Source organism: Chaetodon trifascialis, chromosome 14, assembly GCF_039877785.1.
Source record: "Chaetodon trifascialis isolate fChaTrf1 chromosome 14, fChaTrf1.hap1, whole genome shotgun sequence".
NCBI lineage: Eukaryota > Metazoa > Chordata > Actinopteri > Chaetodontiformes > Chaetodontidae > Chaetodon > Chaetodon trifascialis.
In genome coordinates, this window is record NC_092069.1 from 13,749,572 (window position 1) to 13,770,063 (window position 20,492).

Genomic DNA, 20,492 nt, shown 5'->3' on the forward strand with positions numbered 1-20,492 from the left:
TACCACAGAGACCTGGTCATCAGAGTTATTAAATATTTACCAAGCTTTCAAACGTGACATTTGCAGGCCAACACGCCACGCAGCCACAGTTGAGTTCACTATATTCAAATAACAACTCCCTCTTCTGCCCAACAGCCCTCTTTGTCTCCCACCACTGCACGAGCCAGGTTATCTTTAGTGCACATTGAATATTTATACAGCAAGTGGCTGGGGAGTCGGTCACTGATCTCTAAGGTGACTCGCTGAGCCTCTGCTGGGGGTGCTGCTGCGCTGGGGTTGGCCTGGGATGAAATCACATGGGACATATTGTCTCCTCCATGTGTCCTTTTATTCCACTTAGGCAAAGGATTATGTTTTCTGATTGAATGTCGGTACCACAAGCACCGAGGAGAGGAGTCAATGAGCTCTTAGAGTGAGTCGGTAATGGTCAAACTATCATTTGATTAATCTCCAAAAATATATCATCTCTCCGCATCAAAATCAGAACCAGGATCTAAAAATAGAAGCCCCGCTCTGCACACACTAACTGTACAAGCTGCACAGAATCAGCACCGCTGCACAGTAACAGAGAAATCCCTCGCCTCGCCTCGCCACACCACACGTAAAACAAATAATGGGAAATGTTTAAGGATCTAATGAACATGCTAATTGGAGTTTCAGGCAGGAGGTATTCTCCTGAAACAGAAGGTGAGGAAGGTGATTTGTGTCCGGGGATGCTGTGAATGTTAATCATGTTGTCTGAGATTGAAGTCTGCCTCATTCCATCATCACAGCTGGGCAATATTAAAGAAGATACAAGAGTCTGCCTTTAATGATAGCTTTTAAGACATTGCTCTGAGGACTGAATTATTTCTATGCAGATAACTTGAAGATGATGACACTTTCAGACACTACAGTGCTTTTTAAACATGCATTTAAAATCTAAAAAGCCAGAACTTGCATTGTCACCGCTCATGCATAAACTGTTTTCTTAATGTGGGTTAGGACTGCAAAGACTTTTAATGAGCCCACTGCTGTCAGAGAGCAATTTTCCTTTTGAGCTGAATTCCTCTTTAATGCATTAGCAGCTGATAGAAAATAATAACTTAGATAAGTATCTTAGACATGAAAGAAAGCGACCAATGCGCAATTTTCCAGTGTCACTGTTTACAATTTGTGTTGCATAAACTCTACAGAATTGTACAACAACAAAAGTAGGCGATTGAAGAAAACTTTTTTTGGCCTGTAGCTGCACAGACTTGTAAGAAAGTGTCCAATAATAAATTAGCAATTCACAAAAGGCGTGGAGAAACTTTCTGGGCATTGGCATTTCATTGTTGAAGCCACAAAGCTGTCCCTGAACTGAATGTGTGAGATAAGTGCTTTGGAGCACAAACAAACTGAAACAAAAGAACATGAGGTGGAGATTGGTTCAGTAAGTAAGAGAGGGGGAGGAAGCACTTCTGGCGTCCAAGGGCATCATAAACCACAGCATGTGTCTGCACAACAATGCCAACAGGGGCGCAAATTCTCCACACGCTGGGAATCGATTTCACACAGAGAGTGGAGGACTTGGAAAGAGGCATATCGGAGAAACACTGAAATACTGCATCTTGTGTTATTGGATTTGGAGCGTTTTAGATTTTTTTTTTTTTTTTTTTTTTTTTTGAGCATCATCGGCAAGCTGGGGGATCCAGTCAAGTGTAGCTTCAAAGAGCCAGACCGAGAACCTGTGGCCAAGGAAAAGAGAGGAAAGAGGAAAAGAGATTGTTCTGGGTTTTATTCCAGAAGAAAATGTCACAATAAGTGTAATAAGAAAACACTTTCTCTAGCTGGCATAAAATGTGTTCAAACTTCCTGATCTAGATGCTGTAATATTCTGCTGACAGGAAAACAGTAAAAGTGAAAATAACACTTACAGTATGGTCCTTATTCAAGTGCAGGGGAGGGAGTCAATGACTGTGAACCAGTATGAGACAAACCTGGGCCACACTTGTTTCTCTAAAGCACATACATATTTTATTGTGAACGACAAATGGAGACATCACTGAGGGGTCAGAAAGCAGCAGCATTAGTCCATAAATATCAGAGAGGGCGAGACAGTGGACGGAAGCTGGAAACAGTGTCTCAAATCTAAAGCCTTCTTTGGATATTTTTGTGTATGGAGTTAAATGCAGCTGCACACATGCATGTTTATTTTAGACTGATTATCTTCCATTGATTGATTTTCAAAGGGGAAAAAAGTTTGCTTTTAGATCAACAAACTTCAAAATATTACAGGAACATCGCAGTGATAAAGGCCACTTCAGAGTCAAAGGATCCACTGTGAGTGCATGGCAATTTGACAGGAACATCATCCGCTGCTGCCGTAAAACATCACAAATACCTCTTGCCTTAGCCACTAAGCTCAAATGAGAATGACAATACAGATTAGAGATATTATAGGAGAATGAAAACACCATTATTAAAAAGCACCTGAACATTTAAGAGATGCTGTACATTATATAAAATGCCATGCAGGTTTTTGTTGTTTTGAAGGCTGTAATGGATGTTGGCTCTTGTGCCTCCCACTGCTGACTCCAGCCAAGTTTTTTTTTTTTTCTCTCCCCTCCTTCATTTAATTGAATTCAAAGCATGCGATAGTAGTGACACGCCCCCTAGTGTTTCGTGCCTGCCAGCCTCCTGGAGTTCGATAACCTTGCTCTGCGTCCGGGAGCATCACTGGAGGAATGTGAATGTGCGGTCGAATGTCCTCCTCTTGTTGCTAATTGTTGATGCAGCCCCGAGGGTCCCTCGCATGCAGATCAGGGCTCGCCCCCGCTCTCTTCTGATCTCTGTCCGCTCGGACCTACGATGATAAGCACCGAGAACGTCTTGGAGAGGGGAGACCAGCCTTGCATCCGGCTGGAGCCCCTGAAGAACACGCATTTGCCGGGCAAGGCGACGCCGACCGGTGGCAGCTGCGCTGTGTTCGTGGACGGCAGCCCCAAAGTGACAGCCAACGGGGTGCACGACATAGAGGACCGGATTCTGAGGATCACCGGCTACTACGGCTACAACCCGGGCTACTCCAGTCATAGAAGTGAGTGAAAAGAAAACAAAGTATTCTGATGGGATCATCAGAGGATGCGACAATCTCACGCCTGTTTCTGCCAGGTGTGAGATGGCGTCAATTAAAGACACCGGAATTTTATGACAATATTATGATAGAAATGTGTGCATAAAGGGATTTTATTTTGATACAGAACATAAAAACGCAGTTAGTGCAGTGCCAATGGTGTGTGCAATGCACGACTAAGCTGTCCTTGCAAATTAGTTTTCATTTTAATTCGGCTATTGCAAAAAAAAAAAAAAAAAAAAAATAGAGTCCTATTTGGAAACTCAGCTAATTGGATTTTAATTAAAGCTATTATGGAGCAACATGATGTCAATCACTGCCAATATCATCTGGAGGCTGGGTGATGCTCCAGCCCATCCATCTCTGAGACACAACACCAGAGAAAGAGAGAGAGATACAAAACACATAACTCTACCAGGCTATGTACACAGCAAAGTGTCATGCACAACTGATGCTGTCATTTTTATATTCAGTTTCAAAGTTAATTGTTTAACGTCCAACATGAAACACTCCAGTTGGTGTGAACTCGGCAAACAATCACTCCCACTGCAGCCTCGTAGTGAATTCCAAATGTTTAATTAAAACAGTCAGTTTGTCGAATGACAAATACAGCAGCTCTTCCTGTGGCGCATGTGAATATCACCATACCTCCTGACATGCTTGAGCAATAGCAGCACTTCCATAGGCTAAGTGCCTCTATAATTTTCATTTGTCAATGTGGTTTTGATTGGTAGAGCAATATCCTGAATTTAGCTGACACAGAGACAATGGCTGGGTTTGGAGGAGAGAGCTGATGGTGCACTTTGTTCAGGGGGATGATCTTTAAAATCTCACCCTCCAGTTCTGTTTAACTATCGCCACTGCCAGTGGGATTATAGCAGGGGTGGAGGAAGAACCATTGCTATGCTCTGTGTATGGCCAATTTGTGGTTTTACAAATGGCTTTATGGTAATGAAGCAAGGTGCGCAGCACAGGATTTCACAAGGTTTGTAGCTTTAGAGCAGTCACAGGTTCTTACCAAGGTGTTACATAATTGGCCAATTCATTGTATTGTGTCATCATTCTTCATTAAAAGAAGGGATGAACTGATGATTTTTTCTTTAATAAATCCTCCCCCCCAGAGTGTAATTGGTTGTCTATCTGTGAGCTTCTTGTGTTTCAGATGCTAATACACTTCACCCCAAATGAATTGGACTTGTCACGTAAGCTCCCTAACATCTCCCTCTGGCTGTTACATAAAAGCTCAGCTACAAATTCATGACTTAGAGATGCGAAGTCTGGAAGAGAGATGTACTCCCAATGTTATGGCGTTCCTTCCCAAATCTACCACTCAACCCTTGTACTCTGTGACATAATGCATTACTCTGACACAACTTGCTTTAAGTCTCAAAGGAAATGCGTGCATGCAGATAGGGGCCCCATTCAATCAAGAACAGTTCCAGCTGAGGCTCTTTTGGATGAGCTGAGCTGCATCTCAGTGGATTTTTAGATAGAGGCTGAGGAAAAGGAAATGAGCCTGTGTCTCATTAACTGCCTCCTGTTTATCAGGGGTGTCAGTTGTAGTATATTAGCCATGAATGCAATCACAGACTTTCATTTGAGATTCATCTGTTGGAGGAATACCTGATGAAAGAGGGACACCCAAAAGTTGAAACTGAAAACAGATTGAACAACTTTAACAGCTCGAGGGCCTCTGAAGCAACAGCAACACTGAGTAACAAATGTATGATGTTTGGCTCGGGTGTTCAAAGTGACAACTAAGCAAATTTAGACTTCTAATATGGTCTTATGTGTAAATTTTTGCTAATTGTGTGAAATCCACCATTGAAAAAAAAACCGCATTGAGATGAATCATTTTAGTAGCCGCACTGACAGAATTCATTGTTGTTCATTGGTTATTTTCAAAGCTGTAATAAAATGTTTGTCTATTTTATTGATACTCGAATAGCAAAATCCACCATGTGAATGTCAACTTGTGCTGTCATGAATAAGTTGAGTAATTGATTAGTTCCTTTACAGAAAAAAATCTCAAGCTATTTTGATAATTAATTAATCATTTTAGTCATTTTTCAAGCAACATTGCCAAAAATTCATTAGTTCCATTTTCAAATGTGGAGATTTTCTGCTTTTCTTTGCAATAGTAGACTGAATATCTTTAGTGTTTTGGACTGCTGTTCAGAGAAAAATAAAATTGACAACACAGCACTGAATGATTAATCAAGAATTTAATGGGCAGATTAATCGATAATGAAAATAACTGCTTGTTACAGTCCTATTTCTCACTGTACAGGCTGCACATACTGTCTGTCCATTCTCATTGCCTGCTGTAGACTGTAGCAGAGGAAAATGAAAGATGAGGTGTCATCTGTGATGTAATTGCAGGTATAAGGAGCAGGTGTGGACTGTAACAGCATCTATACCAAACCTATTAAAGCCAGTGTATCTGTGAGCGGAGGGGTTATTTGATTTGAGAGACATTTCCCATTTCTCTGATAAAATATGCCATCTGTAGCCTTGTGTTTTTCCATCTATCCATCAACTGATTTTTGTGCATGCCAGAGTCAACAGAAGGTATTCCTCAGGGCAGCATACTTGTCACCATATTTCCTGCTTGCACAGCTATTAAACATGCTGTTGCTGGTGCTGTCACCGTGAATGAGTCGGACTAAACTGCTCGTGCGCTCCTCCTTATTTCTTTTTAGAGGGAACGTGAAAAGCCACTGCTTTGTTGACACATTTGTAAACTTTGAGTTGAGAATCACACGTCCCTCAATCTGTTGAGTACCAGTTTCCATAAAGGGTAAGACAAAAGAGCACGTAAATAGAACAGTAGGCTCATCCTGCCAAGCCTGTGGGGTAATGATATATTTAGTAAAATTCTGTCGCCAGTTTATTACTGCCACTTGCCATCTGTGTTGAATTAGAAGATGCCTCTAAGGGGGATTTTGGACTACATTTGGTGACAGGGACCAGGCTGTAATACATACAATGCAGTCATGATATAGTATGTGCAGTGATCAGATGATGAGAATGATAAATGTCATTCTAAACAAGCAAGGTGCAATATCTCCTGTTGCACCACTTAATGTAGACACAGCACGACTACAAGAGAAACTGAAATGAAATTAACCTTAAACCAGAAAAACAAAGGACAGCATATTCTAACAGCAGCCCCACTTGGCTCCTGCTGGCACAGAGAACAATAGTAAATGGTTCTTCAGCATTTCCTAAAAAAAAAAAGCCATCATTATCATTTGCTGTGTATCTTGTTTTGAATAGCTACTTTAGAAGTCTGTAGTGCCGGCACGCTCCCCGCTGGGTGAACAGGTAAGGTGCAGGGGAAATGACAGGTACTGGTAGTGGGAGCCCACTCGGCACTGTGCAGTACTGCTCACCGCTGGCATCACAGCAAGACAGCAGCACACACAGGCACTCAGAGGAAAATTATGAACAAAGGGAGTGAAAAAACAACCATTTATCACTACAGGGTGTGTTTTTATGTGCACTTCAGTCGACAGAGACAGTCTGGAGAGATGTGCAAAGAAAGAGACCTGTTTTCGGATCCGTTCATGCTTGTACTGATCGGTAACTCACTTTGCATTTCTGATACAATTTAGATCCAATGTTAACAGTAGGTGAATTTTCACTGACTTCCTCAAACATCGTCTCAAACGGTCTGTCTGTGCATGGACTTATTTTGGACCGTCCCATTCCCATGCCTGCTTGGCTCAGTGCTATTTATAACCAGCTTCGAATGGGATATGAGCTTTGCCTGAATGACTCTTGGAGTGCTGTTAGTCTCACATGCTTTTGGAAAGGAGCAAAAACACCTTGCAAGTAATGGGTGCAGGATTCCTCCTCAGGAGTCCCAGAACTGCTGACCTGTCACTCATGTCACTGTGCTTTTAGCCATATAATGTAATACTCTGTGTCAGGTGACAAAATGTTTTGGCTGGTTGCAGCAGTTGGCTGGTTTTCTGTTTTCTACTGCGAGGAGTTCTCTGTAATCCAAATCAATATTACATAATAGCAGAGCTCAATATATGAAATGTTTGTCATGGCCTCTCCATCATGTCGAGCACACAAACAATGTTGTCAGCAGCCTAACACTGCCATCTTGTGGTCTTTAAACATAGCAACAACAATAAACCCTCCTCATCCTCCAGTGGAGTTCCAGACAGTAAATGTCTGTACTTAGTCTAATTGCTACCTCCGCGTTTGAATCAGAATGAACATACATGTCTAAACCACAGCTTGTTGTGTCTGCCAAAACCAAAATGATTCTAAAAAAGAAAAGGTAAAGAGTTACTTCACCCAAAACACTGAAAAGGACATGCATCCACTTTTCTGATTCTTTCATTCAACTTTTATTTAAATCTCAAAGCATTGTCGAGGGCATGCCATCATTTCCTTTGAAAATTCATTTCAAAGATCATGAACAAAGACACAAAAGAACACAATTAAACATACTCAAGTGTAGTTTGTAATCATGATGTTAAATTGACTCATAGGTACAGTCATGTAAAGTCTTATTGTATTGCAAAATGTTCCAACAGTTATCCCGAATTCAGTGTTTGCATGCTGGACTATGAGCCTCAGCCAGTCCCTTGAATGGATCAAAAATGAGTATGGGACCAGTTTAATAAGGAAGTGATGTATGATGGCATGTCGCCATTAAGTTACCATTAGTATTTGGATAGTTTATGATTTGTTTGTACAGGCTTTGAGATGTGTGACCCTGAGATTTCTGCTGTTCCCCAAATCAACAGAGGGAACACAATTAAAGTGGTGTTCAAAGTAAAAAACAGAAACGTGACTTGAAGAACTCAATAACAACATATCTTGACTATATCACAAACTGGGCTGCACTGGGGCCACTTAGAAGCGCCAAACGCCCCAAGATGACTGATTTTCATCTGTTTTTAGGTGATTTGACTATTTGCAAATATGTTTAAAAATGTTATTATTACATAATCATGTGGCCCTGTCTTTGTCAAAATCTAGTAGTAGTAGTCTAGTAGCAGACAGGGTCAGGCAGTATTCCTACAGAGAAGTTCTTGTTGCCAAATAATGAAGCTGTCATTTACAGTGCAGCCTGTGCTTTGTTGGAGGCAACCAGTTACATACACAAATACAAAATGGGAGCCTGACAATGAATTGCTGGGGCCAGCCAACACATTTAGTAACCTGACATACAGGAGTGCAACATATGACCCAGTAGCACAGTGGCATGTCAGCAGTTCTGTAACTCCTGCATGGAGAAATATTGCACCACATTACTTGGAAGGTGTTTTTGCCCTGGGGGCCCCTCACAGACTAATCCAGCCATTTTCTCTCCAATAATGTCCCCGTCAAAAGTCTATTTACTTCCACTGTTGGCAGAAAAATGTTCAGCTTGTGCACCTGTAAGGCTATCCAACATATTCACCACTAGGTGTCCTCATCACCCGCTGTTCGACTACACTGGGTTCAGTTGATGATATGAGGTCCAGTGAGTGGAAACACTTCAGTAGCCAGCTTTTGATTTTTGGTCTGTCCAGTTCTCACTACAGCTAATATCAGCTGCGACTATCATTCATGCCTGTATCTCCCATCCTCCTGCGCTGCTCCTGGTCCTCACACAGATTTGATGAGTAACAGAGAGGGGCTAAAGACAAAGGAGCTCGCACCATAAACCGAGGAGCAGTGGTTAATCTAAATGACAAAAGAGCCTGAATCAGTTCAGTGCGTCAGTACACAGGAGGCCCACTGTTGCTATGGAGGTGAAGAGAGGGGATGCAGGACTATTTTGTGCTTTGATCTGGGATGCAATAGTACCATTGTATTCTTTACGCTCAGTTGCCTGGTTTTTAGTTACATAGCTAGGCTATGTAAGTAAGGCCATGATGTTCGGATTTTCTTAAAACTTTTTTACAGAGGTGAACGTTCAACTTTATGGTCATTTTGGAGCTGTAGCTCTTGGTGCTGTTGAATTCTAATGCTATGCTATGAGATATGTAAAATGTTTGGTGTTGGATATGATGCTGCTGGACTGCAAAATGTACATGAATTGATTGATTTCTTGAATTGAATTCGTGAGCTGGTGACAAACTTGTGTCATCTTGCTAGAGTTACCTACCCCTACAATATAAAAACACACCATAGAGAAACAAACAATCACTTTAGGCCCTCTGCCTAATATTTGAAAGTGGACTGTGGCCTCCTGTAGCGCCCATGCTCCAGGTATTTCTCCTAATCTGCTAGCGATTAGCATCCTGGTCTGTGCTGACTGGATCGTTTTGCTGTCCCCTCCCTGTCTAGCTGTTGGCTCCACTCATCAGCAGTGCTATTTTTAGGTTTAACCCTCCTTGTCTCAGGGGATCCATACCCCCAGCTCATCCCCTGCTTACGCCTGATCAAACATTCATTTCAGCCCTGCTTGCATCACACACTTAATGCAAAAACATTTCAATCAAGCCTCATTGTCACGACATCATTTAATGCGTTTGCATTAGCGTTGCACTTTGTGACCATGGGCATTAACTGATGCTTTGTCAAAGAATCTCCTCAATATTAAATTCTGCATCCAAACAAATTCATTACCATGGTGTTACTGGAACGTGGTGCTGCACATTTTACCATTGTAATAAACAGTCAAATGATAACTGTGCTGTCTTTCACAGCCTGAAGAATGCACAGAGAAGTAGTCTGATCTGCTATGCTCTTTATCGAAGTGCCAGAACTTTTGTCTCATCAGCACTGGAGAGTAGAGACAGACAGGAAGGGGGCTCAGGGTGATACTGATATAATGACAGAGATCCTGGTGCAAACATGAGTGTGAAATAGCACCCATTTAGTATTCTAAACAAACCGCTGTAGACAAATGGCCTTTACACTTACATTGCACTTGGAGTGTTTTCTCTTTCTCGGGTCTTAGTGCTGTTGCTCCCGGCTTGGCTAGTATTGATTTTACTGGTGGGAGGGTAAGCATAGCATAGCAGAGGTTATATTAAGATGATATTATTGACTGCAAGTCCTCATGTGTCTGACTGCATACACTAGATACTGATATGTCTTTGATTCAGAGGCCTGAGCGATATTTCAGTCCATTAAATCCTCAGTTAGATAAACCACAGCTAGAGACAGAATGGTCTGAGGGCTTTTCTTGAGATGGAAACTCCTGACCACAGTCCTGAGGGTGACTCACATGACCCAGACTGACCCTCCTCAGGTCGACACTGGGGGCTGATGAAAAGGTTCCCCATGACTGCACAATAGTGATGGCAAAAGTTTGGAAGTCTTTTATTGAAGTCATTACAATGTTAATATTTAATGTAAAAACACCCAATTAACTGTGCAGAAATTTGTACTTCAGTAAAAGTGATTAATCTGTCGAAAGTGCTTACAGCTTAAGTAATGAAGCGTAGCATTTGTTCAGGCAGAGCACTGAAGCTGCGCCTGCATTTGCTGATTGGCATCAGCTGTTTCATTCATGCTTCATAGTCACTGGCTCGCTTTCAGCCGTGTGGCTATCAACTAACTAATGACATCATATTCATGCAGGTGTGCAGTGCCACCAACACAATGTGACACTTTTCACTGTCGTTGATACACTCTTAACAACGCTGTCGGCTACTGCAGCTCACTCTAACACCACAACATGTTTATGTGCTATTTTGTTGGCATTATTGATGAACTAAGATTTGTATTTATGTTTATTAATAGGAGAATAGTTGTAATCCTCGTTGCTGCTCAGACTTTTAAAGAGCTCCCTCATAACGCAGAGCCTTTTCTACCAATCTAACTGCACTGGTAAAATGATTTGTTGTGACCTCTAAGGTAATTAACTCTAAGCCTTGTGGATATACTTACAGGCCCCAACATTTACTGAGTCCAAGTTTCTGACACTTACCTGAAGCCCAATGAGTTTGGGTGGTTGGAGCCACAACTCCCAACAAGCAACAGTACATTTCATATTGTACTTTCATGATGATCCAAATGCTGCTTGATCTAACTATTGTTGGCGAGTTTAAAGTCTAGCAAAGTGTCATATGTTCCAAGCTTAGTGCAGCTTTGGCATGTACAGTTTTCTCATTCCCAGCCATAAGATGGATTTGCTGTGTAGTATCATATTTCCCCCCAAAATGTAAGAGAATAATGCAGAAACATCTCAAATTTAACTGAAGAGCAGTATTTGTTCTGGGGAATGTGTGTATGATCAGTGGGAGGAAAGAGCTTCAACATAATGACAGTGGCACTCAAAAATGTATTCCTTTAAAAAATATTTGAGCTGGTTTGTATTGCTTTCTCCTTTGTGGTATCATTGGAAGACAAAAATATCATTTGGGAGCATATCATAGTAGCGGTGTGTATGTGGTGTGAGTGTGGGCAGATGTCCCCTTATCTCTTTTCTAAATACTAAGAACATTTGGATTTCTTCAGTGGATGACAGAATTTCTATGTACGGAGTAGGACTGTGATGTCTTTGTGATCATTTGATTCATGCTGCAGTGGTAAAAGCAACAGGAAAGAGCTCTCAAGGAGTAGTGAAGAGCAGGAGATGTGCCAAGCAGACAGGCAGGGGCATTTGAAGACAGAGGACAAGAATAAATATATATATATATATATATATATATATATATATGAGGAGGAAGGGGTGAGAAGCGCCTGGTCAGGTAGAAAAGACGGGGGGAGGAGGAAGGTGAAAAGGAGGGGGCAGCAGCTAACGCAGCATAATTAGCTTGGGCTGCTTGGTTACCTTCCAAACAAAGCTGCTGATTTGTGGAGCAGAAGAAGAGGAGGGGGAAATCAAGAGAGAGAGAGAGAGAGAGAGAGAGAGAGAGAGAGAGAGAGAGAGAGAGAGAGAGAGAGAGAAGAGGAGGGGTGAGATTGAAAGAGATGAGGGGAGTGATTGCACCATGCCACACACACTTGAATCTCAGTCTCCCTTGGAGACAGTGGCAGCGCTGGATCACGGCATGACAGTGCAACAGTAGAGTCTCCACTTCACTTCACTTCCACTGAGCTACCTCCACTGAGCTGTGTCACTATCCATACAGACAGAGAGAGGGCACCAGTAACAGAGCACTGGGCTGGAGAGGAACGGAGAGTCAGGACAGGAGTGCTGGGAAGAAGACCGAAGAGTTGACAGAGATCTGGGAAGAGGGGGGCCAATCAAGAGTGTGAAGAAGAAGCGAGGAGTCGGGAATCTGAGGATGCACGGAGCGAGCAGGAGGAGCTGCTGAGCGTGCAGCAGCAGCTCGTGCACACTTACACACTCTTTCACACACACACGCACACACACGCACACTTCCCAGGGAAGGACAGTGTGTTGTGCACTCAGTGGAGGATGAAGAAGCACTCAGCCCGAGTGGCTCCTCTCAGCTCGTACAGCACTCAGGTCCTGACCTGCCCCATCTCTGAAGGTAAACTGAAAGAAGCAGAGAGGCCCAACACAGTGCCAAACTGTCTGTGTTTAATGTGTATGTGTTAGCATTAGCTCAGATACGCTGCTTAAAACTATCAAGCACTTTTGTTTTAATTGCTTTTTAAAAGGTGATGACATCTTGTTTCCCATAAGGCCTTATACACGCTGACGTGTCATATAGGGTGTTCATATGAAATACAGATAAAGTGACGTGAATGTGTTCTGCTTTACTCAGTTGTGTGCTGGATTTGAACATGTGACATCAGAAATTAAGATTAAGACTGAATGATTTCACCGGGACTTTTTGACTGTTTTCCTCCAGAAGTTCAGATGCCAAATGTGTTTCCAGGAAGTGTAGCTGTAGCAGCAGCATGCTGTGTTTGTTTTTGGCCCTGTGTGGCCTAGCACTGATGTACAAAACAAACAGGTCTGTTCACCTGTTCACATGTCCTTCCTTCATCTAACTAACTAATCAGTATCATCACAACCATGCCACATATTTTGACCTCATTTAGATAAAGCTGTTTGACCTGTCGTAAGCCTGCCTAACGCTGCAGATGTAACTGTGAGCTTCATATTGGATTGAGCGGGAGTCCATCCATCAATGTCACTGGCGTGCAGCGTCAGTGGTGGGGATAAAACACAGAATGGATTGAAATGCGAGGTTTGAGCAGCATACTGCGTCACACAAAGTGGATAAGCTCCGTTAATGGGCACCAGGAGTGAATGCAGCACTTTGATTTCTGTAATGAAATGGCTTGACGTTAACGCTTTCAAATATGTCTTTTCTCAGCCATAGTGAGTGAGTCACCCTTTCCATATATGAATATAAACATTTTTCAGAGAGTTAAGTGTAGTATTAGTCAGCAGTATAGCATATATATAGCTTTGAAAAGTTGTTTTTTGATCATTTCTGTGGATTCTTGCTTGGCAGAAGTGTTGTTTCTTTAATTAAGCAAATATTCTCACTCTAATGTCAGTGTCTATATTTTAATGGTTTGGCATTTATTCATAATCATTCACACATGATGACATCAGAACTACAAAACCTTTGGAAACGAAAAGTGGGCTCATAATTATGCACCGAATGATTTCTGACAGCTGGTGCTCAATTAATAAGTCTAAATAATTTAAGACTCAGTAATCTGAGCACTTTTCCAAACAAGTACACTTACTCTGATTTGACTGAAATTAACCTCAAATAGCACTTTTTCTACTTCAGTAGTGTTTCACTGCAATACTGTGTTCACAGTCTATGCGTATGAGGGATTATGTTCCCTTGGAAACTTTTCAGAAGCAATATATTTGTCGGCACTAACACTGTTATGAGAATAAAATTCTGGCCATGAGGCAAGGCGATAGTAGAGTTATAATAGTACTGCATCTTGGAGGCATATCAGCCTGTAGTGGCTCTTACCTCGAGACAGAGGGCCTGTATCCAGCGCTAAAAGCTTCAGGTTTTGTCAACACTATGAATCACAATCCATCGAGCCTGGTGGATGAGGAGAGACATAAAGAAGAAAGAACAGAAGAGCTGCTTTCTCTCTCTTCAGATCTCAGTTTTCCAGTTAGCAACCCACCAGGCTCATTAGGTTGATTAAGAATCCTTGCTGTGACAGAATGCAATTAGACCAAATCCCTCGATGATCCTGTGGAAAAGAGACTGTATTGGTGTTGAACATTTTGCTTTCACTGCATACCAGATCTGCTCCCAGCTGGGTTATACTGTGAGGTGAAACATTTATCTGAGGCTTTTACCTGAGAGGCTTTCTTTTTTCTTTCTTTATGTCGTTTTTTGAGGTTATAGTCTGGAGCCTAATGTACTGAACTGAACTTGTGGACGAGATCATCAGTTTTACACATTTTGGAGGCTAAAGGTTTTGTCACTTATAGTTCAAAGGTTTTTTGTCTTTTGCTTCAAACACTGTACTGCTGTGAGCTGCAGTGATGCAGTGGTGGAGAGTAACTAATTACATTTACTCAAGTAATCTACTTTGAGGTACTTGTACTTCACTTGAGTGTTTCCCATTTCATGCTACTTTACACATATACAGTTTTACAGAACCGTTTTCTGCAGAAGGAATATGCTTCTTTTGATACTTTATTTATATTTAGTTGATAGTACTCATGTAATTTGGCGTAAATGGGATCTTAAATGCAGGACTCTTACTTACAATGGGACATTTTCACATCGTGGTGTTGGCTGCTACGCTGACCAGTTTTTACAGGACTGCACTGGTGACTCTTATCTGTGATTTATATTCATATTTCTTGGGTAACAGCTACAGTCATCACTTAACTTTAATACTCTTTCTAGGTGCCAGCAATGATCTCATACATTTATTAAGCTTTTAAAGTAAGTTTGGCAAGACTGTAGTTAGTGCTGGTTAGTTCTTTTCTTAAGAAGAAGAACGAAGTTGGCCCTGTGTGTAAAAAGGTATTTGCTTCTCTTTATGTCCAGTAAACAGGATGGACACAAGTTGTTTTGATGATACAAAGAGGCATCCCATTGCTGTAAATGCTTTACCAGAAATGGAACTGCTGCCAATGTTAGTTTGTCAAAGAGTTTGTTCTCCACACACTATATTAACAGTTTATCTCAATGAGAATTTTTTTTTTTTTTTTCCTGTTGATTTGATCCACTTTCAATAGACCTGCCAGTGAATAATACTTGCTGTACACCCATCACTTGATTTCCTGCTGAGGTCTCATTGTAGATAACAAGCAAAAGACTACCAGATGCAATAATGATCACCTCTGAGATGCCCTGCTACTGTAGAGGGGAGATATTACAAATTCCAGTGCTTGCAGGGCTTTTGTATCTGTAGCCATGGTGGGAATGGCAGGGCTTCACGTGCTGAGCTCGCAAACAGAGTACAGGCAGCAGACATCCAGCACATGTCATCTTTTATTCCTGCCCTGGTGTAAATTGATCACGCTGTTGAAAGTTAAAGAACGGATCTGAGCTCTCACAAAATGCTCACACACACAGCACTTCACATATTATACAGCACAGGCGAGGTCTATAAGCCCCTGCAGTCCATTAAGGCACTGGGCCAGATCAACCATGCATCACATCTATCTATCTATCTATCTATCTATCTATCTATCTATCTATCTATCTATCTATCTATCTATCTATCTATCTATCTATCTATCTATCTATCTATCTATCTATCTATCTATCTATCTATCTATCTATCTAAGCATATGTAATTTTGGTGTCTGGTGATGATATTGAAACGCTTTACCAATTACCCCCCAAATTGTTCATATTCCAGTCCCAAAGGAAACATTTTCACAGCAGGAATGTACCATCAGTGAAAACAGTGGCTGTCAAGGTTGACATGACTTTCTCGTGGAATGTCATGTGGTTAGGTTTACTCTTGCTTGCTTTGCATCAGGTTTCTGTGCCCACCTGACTACAATGGGTGTAGGCTACAGTATGTGCTGCATCATGAGGCGACAAAGCTATTTAGGACATGTGCAGCCACAATGCAAACCCAACACATTTTAAACAAGCCTTGCCTTATGCATTAGTGCCTTTACAGCAACGAATGCAAATTGTGGTAGTGATCACTGAGGGCGATTGATCAATAAATGCTTATATGTGGGACCCCAGTGAGGGAGACACAAGCTACATCCTATACAGTAATACAAAGCATGCAGAATGTGTAAGGTTTGTCTGCTGTAAATGGTTTAGGAACAGGGATGTGTGTTGTTGTAATTATGCACAGCAGTGCCAGTACAGCTGAAGATGAATGTAGGTATTTGGTCAGAAACTAAAGTATTGGACAAACTGAAATTTTGACCTGATGAGTTTAACTTTTAAGTAAAAGCCAAAAATGTCAATCTCTTGGTCCAGTAGGATCATTTAACAGTTGTTGAGATATTTCAGTTTGGACCAAAGTGGTGGACCAACTGGCTGAGCGATTGACTGACTGACATTGCCATCCACAGAGCCACACTGCTAGCATTGAGCATCTTGTAATTAAAATGTGAATAAAAGACCAAATTTTAGAAGAGTTTCATAAATTTGAGACTTTGTGTTCTCAGGAACTGGAGTAAGCATGTAGAGATGCCACAATACATTTTTCTTATTGTCTTTTCTTCTGTTGTCTCCCATCAGGAGAGGATGGCTCAGAGTCTCATGCAGAGACACCAGGCAGCGAGACCAGTGGAGAGAGCCGGTCCTATCAAACATGTACCAGCACAGCTCTGAAGGTGCTGGGTGGCCTGCTGATGGTACTGTGTGTCTCCTCCTCCTGGGTGGGTACCACTCAGGTGGTTAAGGTGACCTTTCAGTCGTTCTCCTGTCCCTTCTTCATCTCCTGGTTCAGCAGCAACTGGAACATTCTCTTCTTCCCCATCTACTACTCTGGACATGTGGTTATCACACGGGAGAAGCAGACCCCCATACAGAAATTCAGGTAACCCGCCAACACATTTTGTATTTCTGAAAATCTGTTCCAGTAAACTTTTTCAATAGGTGTGCTCACCAGTGTTCAGATGATTAGACAGTGTTTTGCTGCATTATTACTGTGGTGGAATAAAAATTAGATAGGCCTACTTTGACATTTACACATGTGTCAGTGAAGTCAGTCAATAAATAAAAATAGAAATAATCACCCACTGAAATAAATATTTTAAATAAATAATATATTTTGGGATCTTGTTTATGAGTCACAGTAATGTGTAGTGTCAGATGGACAGGCAAATTGGTTCAGCATCAGCGGTAATATGGGCATTGTACCAGAGCATTGTCATGAAGAGAGAGTTCAGTGGGAAGGTAAAGCTTTCGGTTTACCAATCTATGTTACAACCCTCACCTATGGTCAGGAGCTTTGGATAGTGACTGAAAGAATGAGATTGCAGATACAGACAGCTAAAATTAGGTTTTCCCCAAGGTGGCTGAGCTCACCCTTAGAGGTAGGGTGAGGAGTTCAGACATCTGAAGGGAGCTTGGAGTAGAGCCACTGCTCATTGGCATCAAAGGGAACCAGTTGAGGCGATTCGGACATAGGATGGCTCTTGATCACCTCCCCTTGGAGGTTTTCTGGCCACGTCCAACTGGTAGGAGACCGCAGGGCAGATTAAGTACACGATGGAGTGATTAGATGTCTTATCTGGCCTGAGAATGCCTCAGGATCTCTCAGAAGGACCTGGACAGGACTACCTTGTTTAGCCTGTTGTCACCACAACCCGACCCCGGATAAGTGGAAGAAAATGGATGGTTGCTCTACTAACCATTGCTGCTGTTTATGCTCAATTGAAAAAAAAATGTAAACAATACAATTCTTCATGAGGAACCTGACATCTAAGCAACCGACATTGCCATCATCAAAGTATGATCCCTCTGATAGCAAGGCTAAAAGCCTAAGAAACAAAGACCAAGAGGAAAAACAGGTTGACATGACTTGCTTTACCATTCTGTGGTTTGCTCAGGGAGTGCAGTAAGCTCTTTGGGGAGGATGGGATGACTCTCAAGCTTTTTGTAAAGAGGACAGCACCCTTCTCAATCCTGTGCACATTGACCAACTACCTGTACCTCCTGGCCTTGAAGAAGCTGACTGCCACTGACGTGTCTGCCCTCTACTGCTGCCACAAGGCCTTCGTCTTTCTCTTGTCCTGGATTGTTCTGAAAGACCGGTTCATGGGCGTTCGGGTCTGTATGAAAACACCAGCACTAATAATGATTTGTTCAGTGACTGTTTTTCTTTCTTCTGTTGAGTTCTTATGCCGCTGATGTCTCTGAATCTCTACCTGCAGATTGTTGCAGCCATAATGGCCATCACAGGTATAGTCATGATGGCTTATGCTGATGGTTTCCATGGTGATTCCTTCGTGGGTGTTGCATTGGCTGTGGGCTCTGCCTCAACATCGGCTCTCTACAAGGTGAGACCACCAAGCACATTACGGGTCAAACCATATGTGTGATTGCCTTTGCACTGACTTTATATACTTACCTAGACAATGGTGTAAATTGCCAGTTGTGTCCTCACCATCCAGGTGCTGTTCAAGATGTTCCTGGGCAGTGCCAACCTTGGAGAAGTGGCTCACTTCCTTTCCACCATGGGCTTCTTCAATCTCATCTTTATCTCCTGTGTGCCCCTCATCCTCTACCTCACCAAGGTAGAGCACTGGGGATCACTGTCCTCACTGCCCTGGGGATACATGTGTGGACTGGCAGGACTCTGGCTGGGTGAGAGTGCATACACATCCAAGAATGAGGGTCATGGTTTTACCCATGTGTTCACATGTGTCACTACCCAGTCTGTACATCCTGCCCCCTAAGCTGATACATTTTAATTGCTTTGTTTGTCTGATCGGAGCTAGAAGAAAAGTTAAGGGATCACTGAATTTATCACTATTCATCCTGAGGGGAACATGAATGTGTGGACAAAATTTCATGGAAATCCATCCAATAACCTAATCCTAACCCTAACCTGAACTTCTGGCATATTTACTGAGAAATATGACTTCACAAATGATCAAAATTGGAAAAATTCCACCAAAACAGTTGATTGATTAATTCATTTACATAACTTTCATACTCTTTCATGTCTTTTACAGTGTTCAACATCTTGGTCCATGTTGGTGTGGTGCTGACATACCCCATTCTCATCTCCATAGGGACACTGCTCAGTGTGCCAGGTAATGCAGGTAAGGTTTCTTTGTGTGGTTCAAGTATTACCTCCAATATACTGGTTATTATTTCATGATTACTGGAAATGAACATGATTATGAAAATGAGAATAAAGGGCCATGCATACTGTGGTTTTGTCTTGAGGGGTCAGCACTTCAGGCCACTGTAGCAAAAAGATTACACAGCAAGTCTGCCTCTTTAATCCTGGAAACCCAATCATCAATGTGACCAAACAGACCCTGCAACTATTCTCTCACTGAGGGAGGATCAGGTTGCCAAGGCAACACTAAATGCCTGCAGACAAGTTCTTTTCCTTAACCATGATGGACTATGAAGGTCAATGGGTTATGGCAACTTGTCCCTGAATTCCAGAAAGCAAAGACATGGGGGATAAAGTGGATCGCTTGTGCTGATTATAAGCCGCATTTGCTACACTTATCCCCTACAGCCGCAGTGTCCTGTGGTTTATCTTACTTTATGTAATTAATCTCAGTTTGTTTTTGTTTTTCCCCACCCTCCTTCTCTGTCCTGCACTTCGGCTCCCTATTTTGTTCTTGTCTTTCTTTCACCTGCTGTAGCCGTAGATGTTTTGAAACATGAGGTGATCTTCAGCGTGGTGCGCCTGGCAGCCACCTGCATCATCTGCCTGGGCTTCTTGCTCCTGCTGCTGCCAGAGGAGTGGGACTCTGTCACGTTGCGTTTCCTGGCCAACATTGCAGACAAGAAGTCAGAGGAACACGGTGAGGAGCTCACAGAGTCCAGTGTCAACACTCGCAGCCGCAGTCGAGCAAACGGAGCTGTCTCCATTCCCCTGGCATGACATGACTGAACTCCTCTGTTAACAAGTTTTGAAGCCTTGTCTGCTCATGTTCTCCCATTGCCCACCCAGGAGGTGTGGCGGGATGTTAGGTCCACGTGGACTCTCTATCAGGAAAGCAGAAACCATTGTCTTGAACTTTAAGATGGAGATGAATCTGTGTCTCTGCCACTTCACTGCAGGAGGGGAAACGAAGAACATTTATGGATCTTGCTAACCGAAAGGATGGAAAGTGTTATTTACTTTCTTGAAATACTTGCCACGCTCAGTCCTGTTCCTCGCACGCACCTAAACCAAGAGCTGTCTGTCCTCCCTTGACCTGCTCTGCGGACTGTATTCTGTGAATATAAATATTGGCAGGGCCAGTTTGGCTCAATCTTATATATATTTATGATATTTATTTAGAGCTGTATCAATAAGAGTATTATTTTAAGTCTTATTGAATAGTATTATATACAAGAATGGCAATTATATTGTGTGTAATGTACAGGTTCTTTTGTTTTTTAATAAAGGATTTAAAACCCAC

General features: G+C 42.2%; 1 protein-coding gene across 2 annotated transcripts; it reads left to right on the forward strand.

The window, feature by feature from the left end:
* Positions 1 to 2,655: 2,655 nt before the first annotated feature.
* Positions 2,656 to 20,492, forward strand: slc35f4 (solute carrier family 35 member F4). 2 transcript variants are annotated; one of them, XM_070979236.1, is made up of 7 exons: positions 2,656 to 3,061; positions 16,633 to 16,933; positions 17,949 to 18,168; positions 18,273 to 18,398; positions 18,513 to 18,705; positions 19,077 to 19,166; positions 19,728 to 20,492. In XM_070979236.1, the coding sequence occupies exons 1-7, from the start codon at positions 2,833 to 2,835 to the stop codon at positions 19,967 to 19,969; spliced, it is 1,401 nt and encodes a 466-aa protein (XP_070835337.1). In that variant the 5' UTR covers positions 2,656 to 2,832; the 3' UTR covers positions 19,970 to 20,492. The 2 variants fall into 2 exon arrangements, with proteins under 2 accessions (XP_070835337.1, XP_070835339.1); XM_070979238.1 differs by lacking the exon at positions 2,656 to 3,061 and adding an exon at positions 11,997 to 12,501.